Raw genomic sequence first — 19,867 nt, forward strand, 5'->3', positions numbered from 1 at the left:
GGAGCAAAAACATGACATCTTACATAGCGTTCCTTTAAAGGGACCAAGATGGTGTCACCACAGTGACAGTTTTCTGAGAATGCACTGAAATGAGAGTTACTAATAAGGTCTGATTTAAACAGTTGCAGCTGTAATGTGTGTATCTCATGTCAACCACCATCTGCATCCTCCCTCCACCCAGTCCGTCAAATTCAGCAGGGGATCTGTGAGATTCTTAACAAACACACAAGACCAGGGGGTATTTCACAAAGCAGCATTTCACAGTGAGTTAGCTCACTTAAGCCAGAAATGTTTGACTCTGGGCTTATGTTATCTGGCTAAATAGAGAAATCCTGCTTTGTGGAACAACACCCTGGTGTCACACCACAAAGTCTCTGTTAAATAATCTATGTTATTTATATAATCCTGTTTAACAAATGGGTGGCAGAGTGGGGCAGCAGGTAGTATCACTGTCACACAGCTTCAGGGTCCTTGGGTTGTGGATTCTGTGTGCGAGAAGTTTGGTGTGTTCTCCCTGTGTCCGTGTGGGTTTCCTCCAGGTGCTCCGGTTTCCTCCCACAGTCCAAAAACACACGTTGGTAGGTGGATTGGCGACTCAAAAGTGTCCGTAGGTGTGAGTGAATGTGTGAGTGTGTGTCGCCCTGTCAAGGACTGGCACCCCCTCTACGGTGTGTTCCCATCTTGCGCCCAGTGATTCCGGGTGGGCTCCGGACCCCTCGCAACCCTGAATTGGATAAGCATTTACAGAATGAAAATAACCGTGTCCCTGTGAGAAAGACCTCCAAGTGTGTACTCAGAAAACATGATTCTAATGTTTACAGGTGCCTTTGGACTTCTGGGCTTTTTCTACATCATACAGACACCACTGCAGGAAGACAGCTTCAAAATATTTACACCCGCATTTCCGGAAACTTCACTGCACCTCCTGTTAGTGGAGCAGTGTTTCTCACAAAGCTTCAAGAGCTCGCTCTGAGATAGAGATGTTTCTAAATGACTGGTCCTTGTGCAGTTCTACGGTGCACAATTAGGGTCAAAATAAAGCCTGTGCCTTCACTTTCTGGTATTTTGAAACAACAAGTGCAGAGAAATAAGAGCACTAAGTAAAACAGAGAAAACAAGAATGGAGAAGAAACAGAACCGAACCAAAACAGCTATGAATTTCTGCTACTCGCTCCTCACTGCTGTGCGCTCTGGGTCGGGGTCGGGGTGAACAACGCGTGGCTCAATATCATTTAAAGAACAGGCACTGAACGAGGGTGTTCTGAACAGGGCTCTTTAGACAAGGGAAGAATGCTGCTGTGGGGCTTGTGGTCACAGATGTTTCAGTTCCACTATGGAGAAGAGTTACTTAACACACACTTCAGATGACAATATAAAAAGAATGTGTACTGACATGCTATGGTATTATCAATTGCAAATATAATGTCAGACCTATCACGTTATTTGACGATAGTGAATATAAACAGGGGAGCACACACAGCAGACAGACACTGAGGAAGATGAAAGATTGAAGCCATTATTTTGACCCTAGTCTTGGGAGAGGGGATATCTAGGACACTCAAAGATTTGGCATCTAAAGCGTTCAGAGTCCAGAGAGTACGAGAGTAAATATGAACAGTCGGACGGCTCTGTGAACAAACACTTTCCTGGAAACACTGAGAACAAACCAAAGAGCAGAGCACAGAGGAAGTGGCTTTTATTCATTGATCTGATCAGTTCTCGTTTCAAGGGTTTGTACACTTCTGCTGAAACTTTATTTCAGGTTTTCAGAATGAATACACACAAAGATGCATTTAAAAACCAACAAGGATAACTATCCATCCATTATCTGTAAGCGCTTATCCAATTCAGGGTCACAGTGGGTCCAGGGCCTACCTGGAATAATTGGGTGCAAGGCGGGAATACACCCTGGAGGGGGCGCCAGTCCTACACAGGACAACACAGACACATTCACTCACTCACTCGCACCTACGGACACTTTTGAGTCGCCAATCCACCTACTAACGTGTGTTTTTGGACTGTGGGAGGAAACTGGAGCACCCAGAGGAAACCCACGCAGACACAGGGAGAACACACCAACTCCTCACAGACAGTCACCCGGAGTGGGAATCGAACCCACAACCTCCAGGTCCCTGGAGCTGTCTGACTGTGACACTACCTGCTGCACCACCATGCCACCCCTAATTCTGATTCAAGATATTTTTAATTTGCTATAATATTGTAATAAGTCATTTCTGGTTTTACATTTTTGGTTTATATGCGTCCATATTACGTATAAATGTGTTATATCTGTATATAGGTTTCCAACATAATTTATGATCAATTACCACTCCCAGAAATTAGTTTTCTTTTTCACCATTATTGAAACTTGGTAAACCATTTAGAGAAACTGTCTTTTTTTATTCTCTGTTATCTCTATAATACACTGCAGTATTTTGTAAGTCTTGGGCACCTGAGAATTGTTGCTCTATTTATTGAAATTGCATATAAATTCATACAAACACAACGCTAATATTAATAATAATAGTCTTAGATGCCTGTGAAGTTTGCAAAGTACTGTATGTAGACCTCATGAATCCAAATGAGACACTAATAGGTCACTAAGGTCACCATATCTAACTGTAATTACATAGTTACATAGTGATGTTTCTGCAGTGTTGATCCTTAAGTATCACATACAGAGGCTCTATTACAGCTCAGTTGAGCATAACAATGATCCATCCATCCATTCATCATCTGTAACCCTTATCCAATTCAGGGTCACGGTGGGTCCAGAGCCTGGAATCATTGGGCGCAAGGCGGGAACACACCCTGTAGGGGGCGCCAGTCCTCCACAGGGCAACACACACTCACACATTCACTCACACCTACGGACACTTTTGAGTCACCAATCCACCTACCAACGTGTGTTTTTGAACTGTGGGAGGAAACCAGAGCAGCATAACAATGATATTGGAGCTATATATTTAAAGATTAAAAACTACTTAATGTTGTTTAAACCAGTGGTTTTCAAACTTTTTCTGCCGTGCCCCCTTCTGTAGATGAGAATAATTCTGCACCCCCACCCTCACCCCATATTCACACATGTACATATCTTTTACTTCCAGGCTACATTCAAACAAAACTGCAACTACTTACAGGAAAAAAACAAAAATAAATAAAGTGATTGTGATTGACAGTCATTGTTAAACAGATTTGCTCCTAATTGCTTCCCTGCACAAATAATAATTTATAAAACAGCTTCCTGAGAGAAAAAGCCTAAAACCTGCTGCACATTTGCTCTGCAAAAATGACCCATTTAATCCCCACACCTCGTCAGTGACTGGTACGAACTTGCTTTGAGATATGCCTCACACTTGTTTTCCCTTTGGACGCTGTGGCTGGAGAAAACCCGTCCTCTCTCACAAACCTGTCCATCCTTTGCTATTTATTTTACTTATTTATACTCCCAATAAAAGTCATGGTTTATTAAAATTTCACTTTGGGAACCACTGATTTAAAATCACAGATTCAGAGGTTAAGGAAGGTAATCATTTTTTGGTTTTGTTTTCTTTTGGTCACACTGGTCAAGGACTTTTACACAACAGTCTGCTCTGGGCTCAGTCCTGAGCATGAACAAACAGCGGCGATGTTGCAATCCACTTGCCCTGTCATTTGGTGGCCTAGAATAAGTGTGAGTGTGTGTGAGGGAGAGAGAGATGCTGCAGGTGCGTGTACACACATGAACCAGAGTCTCTCAAGGAGGCTCCGCCCTCTTCAGGAATCTCAGGAACGTAATCTAACTCTGAGCAAAACACAGCCTCTGCCTCCCAATGTTTGAGCTATAAGTTGTCATATTATTAGCATTATTAATACCATTATTATTACAGCTATTGTTATTTTACTGTTGTTATATTAATCCCTGTGGATTGAGTGCTGCTCAGGAAAAGACCGGAAGCTTCACAAAGAAAGAATACAAAGTGACTACTTACGTTAACCTTAAAAGGCTGGACAGTGTTGTCCAACAGAAGGATGTTGCAGACCACCTCGGTGTGCTGTCTGTCACGTGCCAGCTCCGACGCCCGGACATTGTAGGATCTGCCAGCAGGCAACCGGAAGCGTGCGGTCATTACGGTCCAGCCCGAGTCTGAAACACAAACACAGAGCTCTTAATAAACAGAGAATAGTCTGTGGGATTTAAATCACACACTGAACTCACTTGCTAGGCACCTGCTATTACAGCGAGGCTTGTCTTGCACGTACTTGGCATTGAGTGTAATAACCTTAGACTCACAGAAAGCTGCTCCAGAAAAGAAAAAAGGTTGATCATCACGCTCCACAGTGGAACACAGTTCTGGTTCTTAATGAAACCCCACAAGCGCCACAGCAGCGTTGTCCTCGTCTAAATGAGGTGTAAATGATAACGAGTCATACCCTGACCCAAGCACACACCAGTGAGGAGCGAGGAGCCGAAGCTCTGGTTTTTAGCTGTTTTTGCTCAGTTCTCTTTCTTGTCCCTTTTAGCTTTCTCTGTTTTTACTCAGTGGTCTCAGTGGTTCTCCACACTCATTGTGTGTCGGTTTTGCTGTGTTTAACCTCGTCTTTGTGTTCTCACATCAAACGCGGGTCCAGCGCTGTGATTGGACCGACTCAAGACGAGGGGGCGGGGAAAGCCTAATATCTCTACTCTTGATGTCAGAAGTGGTGTCCCATGTTATTAGACTTCAGCACACAGAGAACTGACTGGGTGGTCTTGTTTCACAGTGTGTGGGTTGGTAGTCTCCAGATTCACACTTTAACGTGAACATGCACTGAACAAGGGATTTTTTTTTTATTATTTATAACATGCCCCACAGTTTGAATACTTAGTGTATTCTTTTGAACAAGTTTGAAAAGAAGCTGAGAAAATCTATTTTTATGGTGCTTAGACAGCAGAGTGTTTAGATCTTTATTAAACCCCTTAGAGAAGCACTTTAATTTCAGTGAGGACAGCTTCAGGATCGTTACTTGTGTTCACTGAAAATGTAACGGCTGCTTTTCACATGCAACACGTCCTAAGTATGTAAATAAAGGGACACCCACTGAGATCACCAGCATTTAAACAAACCCACTCTTTTCATTAGCGACTGAATAACTCTCCAGAGACACATACAGACCTCTGAGCAGCTGAGAACACAGCTAATGGGGACTCCAGTGTTTCACTGCTCATTTTCTACATTAACACCAACTATACTGTTAACATTTTGATGCCCCACTGAGCTGTAACAGTGAGAATAGAGGCTCTGTCGTTGCTACTCCGGACTCAGCACTGCAGAAACTGTACTATGTAAATGTTCAAGGTTAGGGGGGTGGTGGTCAGGTCATATTTTGAAAGTGGAATACCAGGGGACTATATTTAAAGCCTGAAAGGTATGTGAAGAATGTCTGATCCTGAATGCAGACAAAAATTACTCAGGCAATTTCAGGTCCAGGCAAATATTTAAGGCTCAGTACCAAATCTTCTTTTGTCTGAAAACATCCCTCCAGCTCTAGTGCTTACTGCTACATTTGTTAATGTCCACTCTATTTCTCCCCACCGTCATGTCATCGGAGTCACCCCCTAAATGCTGGAGCGTGAAAGCCAACATGTTCCTCCTCTGAGGCATGTGATGTAGTGCTGCTAATAAAATAGTAAACAGATCTCAACATGAGGTGCTCAGTTCTGTTAAATCAACAGACAGATGTCCAGTGAAAATCATTAGGGAGCCCAACACACTTAAAGGCTAAGCACCAGCTCTATGAAAGTGTCCAACAAATAAACACAGTGGAATTTGAGTTCCTAACTTGTGTTTATTGATAGTCAGAAAACATGTTATTCTTATTAATTCAAGGAATACGTTTTAAAAGACCCCCCACGGTGTTCGGAAACTCTAATAGGTGTCTTGCCTGTGACGTAGATGGTGGACAACAACTCTAGAAACTGCACTTAATTTAATGCCAAATGACGGAAAGGTGTGTTGTTTTTGGCTGCAATCATTCAATGTACAGTGGGACATCTGTGAACAAATGGCCCAAAGATCCCAAAATATCCAGAAAATGGACTAAATTTGTCAACTTTAGCTTGACTCGCTAAACTCGGTGGCTCAGATTATACTCGGCTACGTAGCTGCATTAAGGAGGTTTATAGTGACGGATGAATTCGAGTACGACTTCGATCACATTTACAAGAATAACGGTACCTCTACATTTGAGTTTAGCTTATTGCTAGGCTATTGTCATGAATAATGTTGGTTATTTAGCTAGATACTGTCATAACGGTCAGTCATAACGGTGTTTTACTGCGGCGTTGTTCAGCTGTTGTCCACCAGTGAGCTCGGGTTTTTCCGTCATTTTTAAAGCAAATTAAGCTGCTATTTTCATTTTAATTCATACTTATATATGTCAGTAACTAAAATAATTTGAAATATTCATGGAGGTCCATTAAGTGGTGCTTAGCCTTTAAAGGAGAAGATTTACCACCACATCAGCCGGCATCAACAGAGTCATTAAAGGAACATTAGGCAATATTTTTACTAGGGCTGTCAACATTAACGTGTTAACAGACATTCTGGGCATTTTAACTCATTAGGATATTTTTATTTTTACATTAATTAACATTTTACCAAATTTGGCCACAAATTCCTCCCAATACTCATGGTTTTTACGGAGCCTAGTGAAAAAAATAGCGGTTCAATTTTATTTATGCCGAAATATGGATTAAATTTCATAACTAACTCTCACTTTTACTCACTGTTTGATGGCAACTCTGTTCCTGAAACCTTTACTCAGCAAATGAACAGCTTGTAATTCAAATATCATAAAAACTACTCTGAAATTGTATAATAAAGTAAAATTTTTTTTTTTTTTTGCCTTAAAAGTACAGCTTAAAAAAATCATAGTGATGCTCCACTGAGCTGTAACCGTGAAAATAGAGCCTCTGTCATTGCTAATCCGGACTTTTTTGGTTTTGTTTTCTTTTTGTTTTTGGGTGTGAGTCAAGTCCAATTTTGAAAGTGAAATACCAGGGAACTATATTTAAAGCCTGACAGGTACGTGAAAAATGTCTGATCCTGAACGAAGAAATAAAACACTCAGGTCCAGGCAAATATTTGAGACTCCTCTGTGGACCCTGGAGGGACGATCTATCGTGGAACTATTCGAGTCCAGGTGGGTCTTACAGGGCTGTGAATCAGAGGCTAACTCTGAAAACAAGGCTACATTGGCCTGCTGTTTGTTTGAATCAAATTTTATTTCTGTAAAACAAACAGAGACATTTCCTCCAGTGCTGGACCAGGCCAAGCCGACATAAACAGAGCAATGTGTAGTTAGCAGTGTATGTGTGTGTGTTTTAAGCAAGTGGGGGGGGGGGGGGGGCGGTGGAGCCCAGGCATTTCTCCTGACTCAGGTGAGTACACATTCTGCTGCTAGGTCCACAGAAGCTCGTAATCAGATCTCAGTAACACACACACACACACACACACACACACACCCACACTTACTTGGTTCCAATCTCAACAATTTTTGGAGCCTCTGGCTAGATTTGGCACTGCAACCACAAGCAGCTACTGCAGGAAGCAGAAAAGGAAAAAAGAGCTGTGTGTGTTTTGTTTTATTCTGTCCTCCCACCAACTCCTCAGCTGCCAACAGTTTGGACGTGGACAGACTGAAGAAAGACTTCCGTTCAAGCTCATTAGCTTAAAGAGGACATATTCCCCCTCCTTCTCCACAGTGGAACACAGTCCTTGTTCAAGCCCCACAGCCGTGTTCTCCCCCTGTCTAAACAGCTCAGAATGCCCACTTTCAGCGCCTGTTCCTTTAAACAACAACGAGCCGCTCAGTGTTCACCCCGACCCCGAGCGCACAGCAGTGAGGAGCCAGAAGCAGAAGCTCTGGTTTTTAGCCGTTTTCGCTTGGTTCTCTTTTTTCTCAGTTTTTGATTCTGTGCTCTAACATCTCCGCACTCGTTCTGTCTGTTTTGCTGCATTTAACTCATCTTTGCGCTCTCACAAACACGGGTCCAGCGCTGTGATAGGACAGACTCAGATGAGGGTTTCACAGTGTGTGGGTTGGAAGGCTTCAGCTCACATTTATGCCACTCAGCAGTGACTTGAGGAGAGGTGAGAACTGCTGGAATTCCATCCAATACCTTTGGGATGAGTCTGTTTGTGGGCCAGATGTAATCATTCAACGTCATATTGGGCAATTTTGATACACCATGACATTTATTGGGAGTATAAATAAATTAATTTTAAAAGCATTTTTGGAGGACAATTCCAGCATTGTCCATCAGCATCCTCCTGTCTTTGGACACTCGTTTCATGACGTGGTGCGAGCATGAGCTCCTGACCGAGCTGAACTCCAGCGTGGCGCAGCTCTGCCGATGAGTAATCATCAAAGCTTATGCTAATCTCTTAATGAGCTTACCTGTTTCATCTCCAGAGTCGCAGTGGACTCATCCGCCATCCATGAAACCACTATGACAGCCCAGTGGAGCTAAGCCCTTAATCCCACCTGGACTGATGTGGTGGAGCACCAGCTCTTCATCTCTGCTCTCCAAACCACTCTCTCGGTCGCTCTGCAGCTCGCCAGAGAGCAGCGTGAGGCCATATGTCTGTCTGAACTCCCAACATCTACCGCTCGGTCACTGAGGTCAGGAGAGCCCTTTTCAAGATGGCGATGCACTCTCCAACAAGGCGCCCAAAGGGTTATTTGGTCCTTTGGGACAACTCTCTATAAGGGTTTTACAGAGAGATGCTGTTCCTTTAAATGATAATGAGCCGCTTGCTGTTCACCCTGACCCCGAGCGCACAGCAGTGAGGAGCGAGGAGCAGAAACTCTGTTTTTTAGCTGGTTTCGCTCGGTTCTCTTTCTTCTCCGTTCTTGTTTTCTCAGTTTTTACTCAATGCTCTTATTAGTCCACACTCATTGTGTCTGTTTTGCTGCATTTAACCTCGTCTTTGTGCTCTCACCTAAATAGCACTGTGATTGGACAGACGAGGGGGCGGGGTGATTCGAAAGTCTCTGCATTTGACGACAGATGTGGAGCAGAATCAGAATGGTCTGTTTTATCCCATGTTTCCTGACTTAGGCAGGAAAAAGATAACTGAGTGGGCAATCTTGTTTCTCAGTGTGTGGGCTGGTGGGCTCCAGATCCACACATTAATGTGAACATGCACCGAACAAGGAATTTTATCATATTATGACCTCTTTAATGAGTAAGTAAACCCTAAATTTCATTGCTTTTAGAGATGTCACAAGAACGATCCTTCGGTATCAAAATTCTGAAAAAGATACGGTTCTTGTGTCCTGTGGTACCAGAGTTTCTGAAGGGTTCACAGATTTCTCAGACCACACAAGGTCACAATAATAAGCCTAAACGCTAATAAGCAGAGAAAGCTAAAACAACAACACCGACATGAGGAATGACATCGGCAGGAGAAGTAACAGGTTTGCTACGACTCATTTATAAAATAAAAACAGAAAAAAAGTTACATATGGTAATATTTTGCGTTTGACACCGATGACCAAACAAAACTGTGTCGTCAAAAAGCCTGAAGAGCCCAGAAGTGAATCACATACAAACAAAGCATACCAGTGCTTACCTTAGGCTGTCACCTTCCAAACCATTCATTAGTAATACTCAAGTTTGTGTAAAGAATACTAGCAAATGGTTTACAAGAAAGTACAACAAATTAAAAAGCAACTAAAATGTTCCCTGTGTAGCTTAGGCTCTCAGCTTTCCAACGACACATCAATCAAATCTGTACACCAATCAGGGGCCAAATTATTGCGATGAGCACCCAAGGAGGCGGGACAAATAGCATTCTTCAGCAGAGCGCATTCAGATTTAGTGCCTTACAGACTCAGACACCGCAAGAGACTCAGCCACAAGCTCAACAAACAATAATCAAGACAATAAACATGTTTTCAAAGCTTAAATATTTTGCACTAACTGCCTTTCTCCCATTGAGACCATTAAAATGGGGGGGGGGGGATTTCCTTGCTCTACAGCCAATCAGGGTGAAGCTCCCACCTCGCAACAGGTACTGGGTTAGAAACAATAGTAAACAAAACACAAATATATATATTTTAAATTGCCCTTTCATTAAAAGCATGTTGACATGCATTTGTTTATCGAAATTGGTATCGAGAATTGTAGCATTGGTACTGACTAATGAATTTCTGGTATCATGACATCCCTAATTGCATAATCATACTCCTACCCTCTTTAAAAACTTACATAGTGTAGTTTCTGCGGTACAGAGCTCAAAGAGTAACAATGACAGAGGCTCTATTCTCCATATGAACGCTCATTTTAAAGCTGTAATTTTACGGGGGAATAAACTACCTAGTGCTGTTTTAAAGTAGACTGGAAATCCATGGATCACCCACCAGCACTTCTGACTCATACACAACATGCCCAAGTGTTTGAGACACCTGCTCCACCAGAGTTTCTATATGAAATGAAGCGTATTCACTAGGTCTGTCACAACTATTACATAACTGCAGCTGAAGCCAAGCCAAACCAGTCTCTCGGCCACACAACAGTCCCTCGAAGACAAACAAGGGGCAGACATGGCTTTAAGTTTAGAGACGTGGGCTTGGAAGTGCCTAAAGGTTCATTTATGCTTCTGTGTTTAACCTATGCCATAAACAACATGTAGCTACTGCACAGAGTTAAACGTAGGGCTGGATGATACGGCCAACAATTACGTTACGATATAATTCTGATATCGATATGAACAGTATAAAATCCAATGAAAGACTTCCAAAAATAAACAAGAAACATGACATCACCATCAAACATACACCTATTTATAGGCTTTGTCAATATTTTTAAACTCAGTGACAGATGCTGTAAATAATTTCTATTGAAATATGGAAAATCAGAGTTTTCCGCGGTGCTTTACAGTTAGGGTGGCCGCCTTGACAACGTCGTCCACCCCCTCGTCCCACCCCCATTGGAAACACTCAATAAGTGATCCTTCAAAGTACTGAAGTACATTCTGTGCCTCGTTTAATGCGTTATTCCTCAGTAGCCTCACACACACCTCCACGGAAATGTAAATACACATTCCGTCAACGCAGACCACAACCACCGTGATTAGTTCAAGCTGAAGTCAAAAAATATGAACAGACAGCAGCAAATCAATGGTGAGAGATTTCCTCAGACATCGGTTTGGAAGTCACGGAATTAACAAAAAGGTGGAACTTTGTTTCTTTCCTGGCACCACGTGTGACCTATGCTCTATCTCAAACAGTGCACTTCACAGATTGTAACTAATACCACTGTACAATTCATTGTGTACTACATAGAGTGGAGGAAGAGAGTGGTAATTCACCTAGTGGTGTAGCGGTGTAACTACAGAGCGATGCAGACACCAATGCAGAAGTATAAATACTCACACTGGCGTAGGGCTGTTGCTGAGGTTAAGACGTAGGCTCTGCACTGAGTCAAAGCAGAAGCATTGACCTTCAGGGTTAGTCCTCTAGAAAACTGGGGGTGGATTAGTGAAGGAAAATCACTTGTCTCCTCCCTCAACATCCAAGCCTCATCTAAGCTAACCAGGCACTGGGATCGCTGCCTACCTCTCTGGGTGTGTGTGTGTGTGTGTGTGTTCAATGTGCACTAATGCAGTAGTGTCTGGGGGTGAGAAAGGGTCTGTCACAATAATTACATTATCGACTTTTCGAGCAATATATGGACATTTCTTCAATAATCTTGCTGACCACTATAATTGCCCATCGTGTTTACTGGTGTGTATGTTTACATGAGAATAAATATCACGAGTATTTTAGCCACTTTTTCAGGTCTGTTCTCTGGTTTTCTCTGGTCTCTGTGTTCTGGAATTGTTATGTTGACTTGTTTAAAAACTGATTTATGCTTAATTAATTAAACACGTGTTATATTGCACTCCCGATGTCTGAATATTGTAAGCAAATATGTTTTTGCAAAATTTCATTGCTCTTTAAAGGGATCCAATTGCATTTTTCTGCTCTTTTTTTTAAATCATATCAGTGATGGTTTTCTCTTATAAAAGCCCATGGTGATGTGTTAAAAATCCTTACTTAGATCCCGACTGGTCCCTACACAGCTTTATCCTTCACTTTAAATCGTGACGTCCCTAAGTGACTTTTACTGAACATCCTGGATGCAGTCACGTGACAGTTTGTGAATTTGTGCTTGGAGCGTAGAAATGCTTAATTTAAAAGCAAATTTTTATTTCGAAAACGGTGTGTTCCAACATTTTTATAGAATTTAAATGCTTTAGTTATCAGTCCAATGTCACATAGGACCACTTTGATTTCATTTCATGAAAAAAACACTGAAATACAATATTTTTGTGACATTAATTTGTGAAATGTGAAAAACAAATGTGTTCCACCTTGTTTCTTTGGTCTGTTTTAAATTTCTCATAATTTGGCTCTGGGTGCTTATGGGTTAAAAATGACAATAATATCATTTATTGCGATTATTTCTAGGACAATATATCGACCACAACTAGAAGAAAAACATTACAATACATAGCAAACTATACACACAACACTGGAACGTTCTCAGAAATAAGGTTTTCTGACTCATAAGCAAAATTAAATAATCTTAAATAGTAAGTGATAATACCTGCTTTTAATCCAAAGAGCTGGAGTTCAACAACAACAAAACCAGCAGCTTCACTACAGCGGAGCTCACCAGGGCTCTGACACGCTCTACGTCTCACATTACAAAACACAGCTCGGCTTTCAATGGAACCGCCATGACTCACGGGAGCAAATATTTCCCCTTCCAAACATCAGAGCCTGATTCATTAAGAGGTAAAGACACCTCACTGTAGCCTCACGGGTTTTCACTCCAATGTTTCACAAATGGTTTGCACAATAAAGACTTGTCAGCTGAAAATATGTGAAACAAGTCATGTTTCCATCAGGCGAAGAAACTGTCGATGACGTAGGCGTCCGTGATTAGGGGCAGCATCCAAACAAGCAGACTGGAGAGATCTGAGTCAGTTTGGATTTTAGCTGAATTGTTTTTACAGCCATTAACACATCTCTGTGTGTGTGTGTGTGCGGAAACAATGTTTTTTGTTAAAAATACTCCATCACATTCATTCTCCATTTTGCCTTTGGCACTGTAATGTTAGCAGAAGCATGTTAGCCTAAAAAGCTATATATAGATACTTGTGATTTTTTTTTATATACATTTTTTTTATAAACATTATAACTCTGTTTTTGATAAAGATTTGTTGCTCTTTAAAGGCAGTGTCCAGGCAGACTACTCTCCAGTCGGTTTGCACTCTAAAACCAGTGTCTGTATATGGATTTTATATTACAATAAATAAATAAATAAATAAACTGTGTCTGGGTCCCGTATGCTAGGCTTTCTTGGCATGTGGATGTTTCTAGTCAACAAATATAAGTCCAAATGTCCAACAGAAATGTTGCTCTATTGCTTTCTGACTATAGATGAAACTGATACTAAATTTGGGAGACTGCTTACTGCATGAAAGTAAACACAGATTGAAAGTGCTCAAGTTACAAATGAGTTTCTATAGTGATTCAAACTGTGAATAAAAACTTACAGACAAGTTACACTTCAGCCACGTACAAATAGTCTGTGTGGTTTGGCTCAAATACAAAATTTGCAAAAAACCTGGTGGATGGAAATACCCCTGTGTCATGTCACAAGCCTCAAAATAACAACCACCTGGAAAAATTAGGCAGGGCCTTTGACCAACATCTAAAACAAGCACAAAACATGGGGTTTATTTCCCTCTTTAAAATTTGACTACAGTGACATTTTCTACAAAATACATGCACTGCTACCTCAGATTTCTAAAAACATCTCAGAGAATTTACACGCGGTCATCCCTTGAGGGAAATGTGTGTGTGTACATGCCTGAAGTGCAACCGTACACCAAACACTTACAGTACGTTCACACTCAGTACAAAAAACCTTTCAGATCCTACCCATTCCCCTCAGTCGTGCCAATCCAGTCCCTGATTTCTAATGTGATGGTGTCTTGTTGCTGTGCTGCTCTGTGATTGGCTCAAACCACTGACTTCAGAGCTTAGAGTAGCAGCCAAAGATTTCTGGATGTTACTCAGTACTTAAGAAGTCCTAAATACTTTGCTCAGCCAACTGAGGCCAGCAAGAGAGAAGCAGCAAGGTGGAGGTGAACAAACCATATCAGCCAATCACTTGTATTAGCCTTACGCTAAATACGAACAACTGCAATGTTTTGGGGTTCGGCCATTTAGTAGCAGTGGTCAAAAAGAGAGTGGACCATTTTCAGTGCACACAAACAATCCCACAATGCACAGTAAAAAGTAGTCTACAACCAAAGTGCACTAGTGGATGGTGAAATACCTATACAAGAGGTCATCGGGTTACGTCAGTCCCGAGTTACGATGTTTTGTGGTTACGACACATCTCCCATTTACTGTATAAAGTGTTGTTTCGAATTAAGTGGTTTTACGTCGTAAACATCGTAACGTGAACTTCGTGTGTGGTGTGCGCGGTGGAAAAATACACGGTTTTGCGGCTCGGGACCGAGGAGGATAGGTGTTAGGATAGGATAAGTGCTTACAGTATGTTATTTACGTACAGTATGTACGTATGTTCCGACTTATACCGAAAATCAGTTACAACGCGGCGTAGGAACGGATCAACGTCGTAAGTGGAGGACCCACTGTATACAATAGCGCCCTGTATCACACAGAGCTCATCAAGTCTCACTTATTTAAAATGTCTCCTAATGCTGTTCATGATCAATGTGGTAAATGCTCTGCCTCAAGATGTCATCTAAGTCATATGTTTGTTGTTGCTTTTTTTTTTTTGGTTACATAAATTGTATTCAGTTTATTTGAAATAATGTTGAATGTCTTAGGTACTAATACTGATGTGTCCCTCTATCGCAATAATTGATTTTCCCACCGGGGCCTCTTCATTCAGTCAGCTTCATGTAGGTGTTCTGGCTTTCACTTCTTTATTAGCTAGACGTCGGAATTTGCTGCTGCTATGGAAGTCCCCAAAACCACCCTCAATTTCTTTGTGGTTTCAGGACGTTTTGCATTTTCCTTAAATGGAGACAATAAGATTTACTTTGCAAGGCCACACTGCAACATTTCTATTTCTAAAATTGGAATTGCTGTCTTACGTACTTTCATCTGCTACAGACCTGCTACAGTGCCAGCTGACTCACCCTCCCCAACCTGCAATTTATTATTAATTTATTCATTCATTCATTCATTTACTATCTATCTTTTCATTTATTTACTTATCTTCTTGGATTAGTTGTGTGTTCTCTAATCTGAAATAATTACTACAATATTTTTCTTCATGTGTGTATGTAGTGTGTTTCGGATTATAGGGTATGAGGTTTGTAAAATATGGGTTGTGATTAGGAGTGGGCATTTTTTTTTTTTTGCTTGATGACGATCTCGATTTTATAACGATTCTTTTTCATGCTGCCCTTTAACCTCTCAACACTCCATGTATTTCTTCCATTTTCCATGTGAAATTGCATACCCAAATCTCGAGGCATTGAATAAACTATAGGCAGTTTTATGATGTAATGTTACTGAAAAGCCTTTGGAAATTGTAAAGATATTTAAATGAAACTTTAGTGGTCAAAATAGGATTAAAACAACAAACAATTTCAGGCAGGGTGGCACGGTGGTGCAGCAGGTAGGTGTCACAGTCACACAGCTCCAGGGACCTGGAGGTTGTGGGTTCGATTCCCGCTCCGGGTGACTGTCTGTGAGGAGTTTGTGGTGTTTTCCAAGTGTCTGCATGGGTTTCCTCCAGATGACTGTCTGTGAGGAGTGTGATATGTTCTCCCTGTGTCTGTGTGGGTTTCCTCCGGGTGACTGTCTATGAGGAGTTGGTGTGTTCTCCCCGTGTCCGCGTGGCTTTCCTCCGGGTGCTCCAGTTGCGCGACTGTTTGGCGCCGAAGCTCGGTTGCTTCCCTGCCTCCTTGGTTGAGCATCGCCCCGATTGGTCTACAGACTTGATGGACGTGTCGTTAAAGCTCAAAGCCCAAGCTACAAGGCCATAGCAGAGATCCACAGGGAATATATTTACACTATTTTACATTAAGTCCTCTTTGCACAAACATGAAAATTACTAATTAGTGGATTGACGGAAAGACTCAAATTTGGTCTTGTCTTGCAGGGGACAAACTATTTAAGCACTGGTATCCTTTGTGTGTTTGTGGGCTGCTCTTCACAGCTTTGTTTAGTTTTGTTTTTCGCAAGGAAGAGATCTCATGTATGGAATGACAAATTATTTTGGTTTTAATTCAGTACTCATACATTTTAGAGTAGTGACTTACATTATTGGTGTCCCAAGACTGTATGTGCATTAGCACAATCGAACGATCTCCCTGTGAAGGTGTATCGCGGACAAATTCTTATCGTTCACGATCTGATATCAACATATCGAACCCCTAGTTGTGATTATTCATTGTTTTATATTGTTTATTTTTTAAAAAGTGCACTGTATAGTGAGTAATAGTGAATAGGGAGCCATTTAAGAGTTTAGAAACTCATTAGCCAATGGAGACTCACTCCTGAAAAAACCCTCCCAGGCTAGAAGTTTGTGTCAGAACTCCAAACTAAAAGTAAGGCAGCGTGAGCAAGAAAGCTGGCAGAGTAACTGCAGCCAACAGGAATTTTTAAAAAAATCTAATCAGTGAGAAACAATTACCCAATTTGTTGTTATAAATTTTACATTTACAGTGATTTTATTTTTGCTTCAGGCCCCATCCACTTGAAAACCGAGATTTCCCTCTCTCCATTTTTGCAAATATCCCCGTCCAGACGAATATGAAAACGGCTGCCTTTTGCTGCCAGTCCAGTAGGGGGTACCTCCTAAAAAGAGGCATCAAAACACCACAATGCATGAGAGAAATGCAGAGGTGTTAATCCCAAATCAATCCATACATAGTACACTACACAAGTCGTGAAGTTACTGAATGTAGATCTTAGCAGTTCATTATATATTACTAATACAGCCTAGTTTATACTTATTTATATAATGGGAATCTGAAATCTGCAAGTACATTGTAGTTTAATGTCTTATGTACTTCACTATAGAGGGAGTGATGAGGTATTTAAATTTCAGACAGAGAGAGGCACCATTTTCTTTCATCCACATGAGAACAGTGAAAAGAGCGTTTTCAAAAATCTCCATCTTAGTTTTCAGTGACTAAAACAGCGTTTTCGTGTGAACTGGGGGCCAAAATGCAGAAACATAAATGGAGCCATGTGGACAGGGCCTCAGGGCGCTTGATTCTCTATCCAATTTTTTTTATATGTTCAATTTGATTTTATTTATTTTTAACAAATGTATTTATACAGGTTCTACCCACCACTGCTGACAGATTTGGAGCTGACTGATATAATGGCTGGTCGATAACATTGGTCAATATGGACATGGCAGAAAATTCATCGGCAACACTGTTGTGACCCTGGTGACCACTTCTAGGGACACGACAACCCACAGACGCCTGCAGTATCTAAAAGGAAATACTGAATACAAGGAATATTAATAAACACACACACAATCCTCTAATCCACTCTTATGAGGTCCCTCCTGACGTGGATATTAATAAACCACACTCACTGAAGCTGCACTGGACTCTTCTGCTGCTTTTGTTTGGCTCTTTGTGGTGTATTTACTCTGTGGGAGTGGGGTCAGGGTTAGAGTTACAGCTCACTGAGCGTTTACAGAAAAAGAAACAGCATCTGTTTGCGCGGCCAGCAGCTCCTGACCTCAGAGTGACCGCGAGGGTTTGTAATCGCAAAAACTCACAGACGCAGGGTGTAGCAGCAAGATTAGTTCAACTGACTCAGAGCAGAACTACACTAACCTACACTCAACCGTTATCTCAGTTCTCATAAACACAGATCAGCCATAACGTTAAGGCCACCTCCTTTTTTGGTACACTCACTGTCAACTGTATCAGCTTCACTGACCATTTAGGTGAACTTTGGTGACCTTCCTGTGGTTCTGCATACTTTATTACCCCAATTTCGTCATGTTATTCAATGCCCAGGATGCCCAAAAAACAGATATGATTTGGGTAGTGGATCATTCTCAGTGCTGCAATGACCCTAACAGTGATACGATCAGACACAGCAGTTGCTGCTAGAGTTTTTAAACCCATAGTCCACCAACCAGAAATACCCAGCCAACAGCGTCCTGTGTCACTGACGAAGGACTGGAGGACGACCGACACACACTGTGCAGTGACAGATGAGTTACTGTCTCTGACTTTACATCTACAAGGTGGACCAACGTAGTGTTTCGAATTTAAACAGTAAACAGCTGTGTGTCACTTCTCATCCAGGATGACATGCAACATTTTTCAGCTCTTTATTCTTTCAGGAATTTTCTTCACTGTTAAGGTGCTGACTGAACGCTCTGTACACACACACAACAGCACCACTACTCATCCGTCCTGTAACATCCAGGAAGGCTTGTGTAAGGACCTAGAACCTAAAAAAGAGCTGCCTCTCGCCTGTGTTGGGCAAGTCTCCTCTTGATCTTTTATCTCACTCTCGGTTTGAATAAACACAATCCTGAGTGTGTCAGATCTACTGCTTGGAAAAGGAGGAACCAGTAGAGAGGAGAATAAAAATTAAGTGGGATCAAACTTAAGATCTCGCACCACTGACAGGGCTGGTGTTTAGATCCTGGTGTTTCATTCTGGGGTTTATACCCCTCTAGCCAACATTTGGCATTGGGCAATATGATCTTAGGCTGATGTACATCTACTCCAACATATTAAAAAAAAAAAAAAAAAAAAAAGGTGTAATAACACAAAACCTTATTTTAACATTTTAATTTTCCACTTTAGTGCAATATTGCTACTTATTTTTTATTTATTTATTTACATTATACTATTTTAAACTGTATATTCTTTTAAATATTGTCCTCTAATCAGCAGTGGAAAAGTCTCGGATACAGTTTATTCGAGCAGATATGTATCTAATGATCCTGTGGTGAGCAGGAGTCCCTCTACCAACCGTCCAGGCACGTGTCTCCATTCAATCCCAGCCCCCGGAGACCCCGAGACCCTGTCCTGAGATACAAGGTTTCAGCTCAGGTGCAGGGCAGTGTTTACCAGAGCTCTCACCACAGGAGACTTTCCTCAAACAGCTGACCCCAAAAACCACCAACAAAAGGTCCTGCATAAAATTAACCCCTTCAAAACTGGGAGGTATCAGGCTTTAAAGGAGCAGTCAGTCATTTGTAATCACAAAAAACACAGAAATAATCTTCATGAAACCTACTGTTAATTATTTTTATATAATTTTCTAGCCATTAAAATTGAATGGCTAAGTAAATTCTAGTAAATGTTGCTGCACCAATCTTTGCATTGCCGTCTATGTAATTACTGAATAATAAGCCTTAGAAGCAGGTTAGAAGCATTAGCTTAGAAGCATTCTCCCCCTTGTCGTCAGGTGAACACAGGTCTGGGTCTTAATGAAACGTCTGTGACCAGCTGTGGTCCAAATACCAAAAGGGTATAAGCCCCATAGCGGCATTCTCCCCCTGTCTAAAAAGCCTTGTTCTGAATGACCACTTTCAGCGCCTGTTCCTTTAAATGATAATGAGCCACTCACTGTTCACCCCAACCCCGAGCACACAGCAGCGAGGAGCAGAGGCTCTGGTCTTTAGCCGTTTTTACTCGGTCCTCCTTCTTCTCCGTGGCCTTATTTCTCTGCACTGGTTGTTCTGTTCTGCTGCGTTTAACCTCGTCTTTGCTCTCTCACGTATACGCGGTTCCAGCGTATTGGACAGACTCACACCAGGGAGCAATTCTAAAGTCTTTGCATTTGACGTCAGAAGCAGAGCGGCTCATTT

General features: G+C 41.6%; 1 protein-coding gene across 1 annotated transcript in view; it reads right to left on the reverse strand.

The window, feature by feature from the left end:
- The window catches only part of LOC136710694 (tyrosine-protein phosphatase non-receptor type 4-like), a 48,299-nt gene that overhangs the window by 26,471 nt on the left and 1,961 nt on the right, over positions 1–19,867 (reverse strand). Inside the window, exon 2 of the mRNA XM_066686450.1 lies at positions 3,972–4,126. Coding sequence (XP_066542547.1) covers positions 3,972–4,109 — 138 coding nt within the window. The 5' untranslated portion in view covers positions 4,110–4,126. The remainder of the gene's footprint in view (positions 1–3,971; positions 4,127–19,867) is intronic.

This window comes from Hoplias malabaricus, chromosome 12 (assembly GCF_029633855.1).
Source record: "Hoplias malabaricus isolate fHopMal1 chromosome 12, fHopMal1.hap1, whole genome shotgun sequence".
Lineage (NCBI taxonomy): Eukaryota > Metazoa > Chordata > Actinopteri > Characiformes > Erythrinidae > Hoplias > Hoplias malabaricus.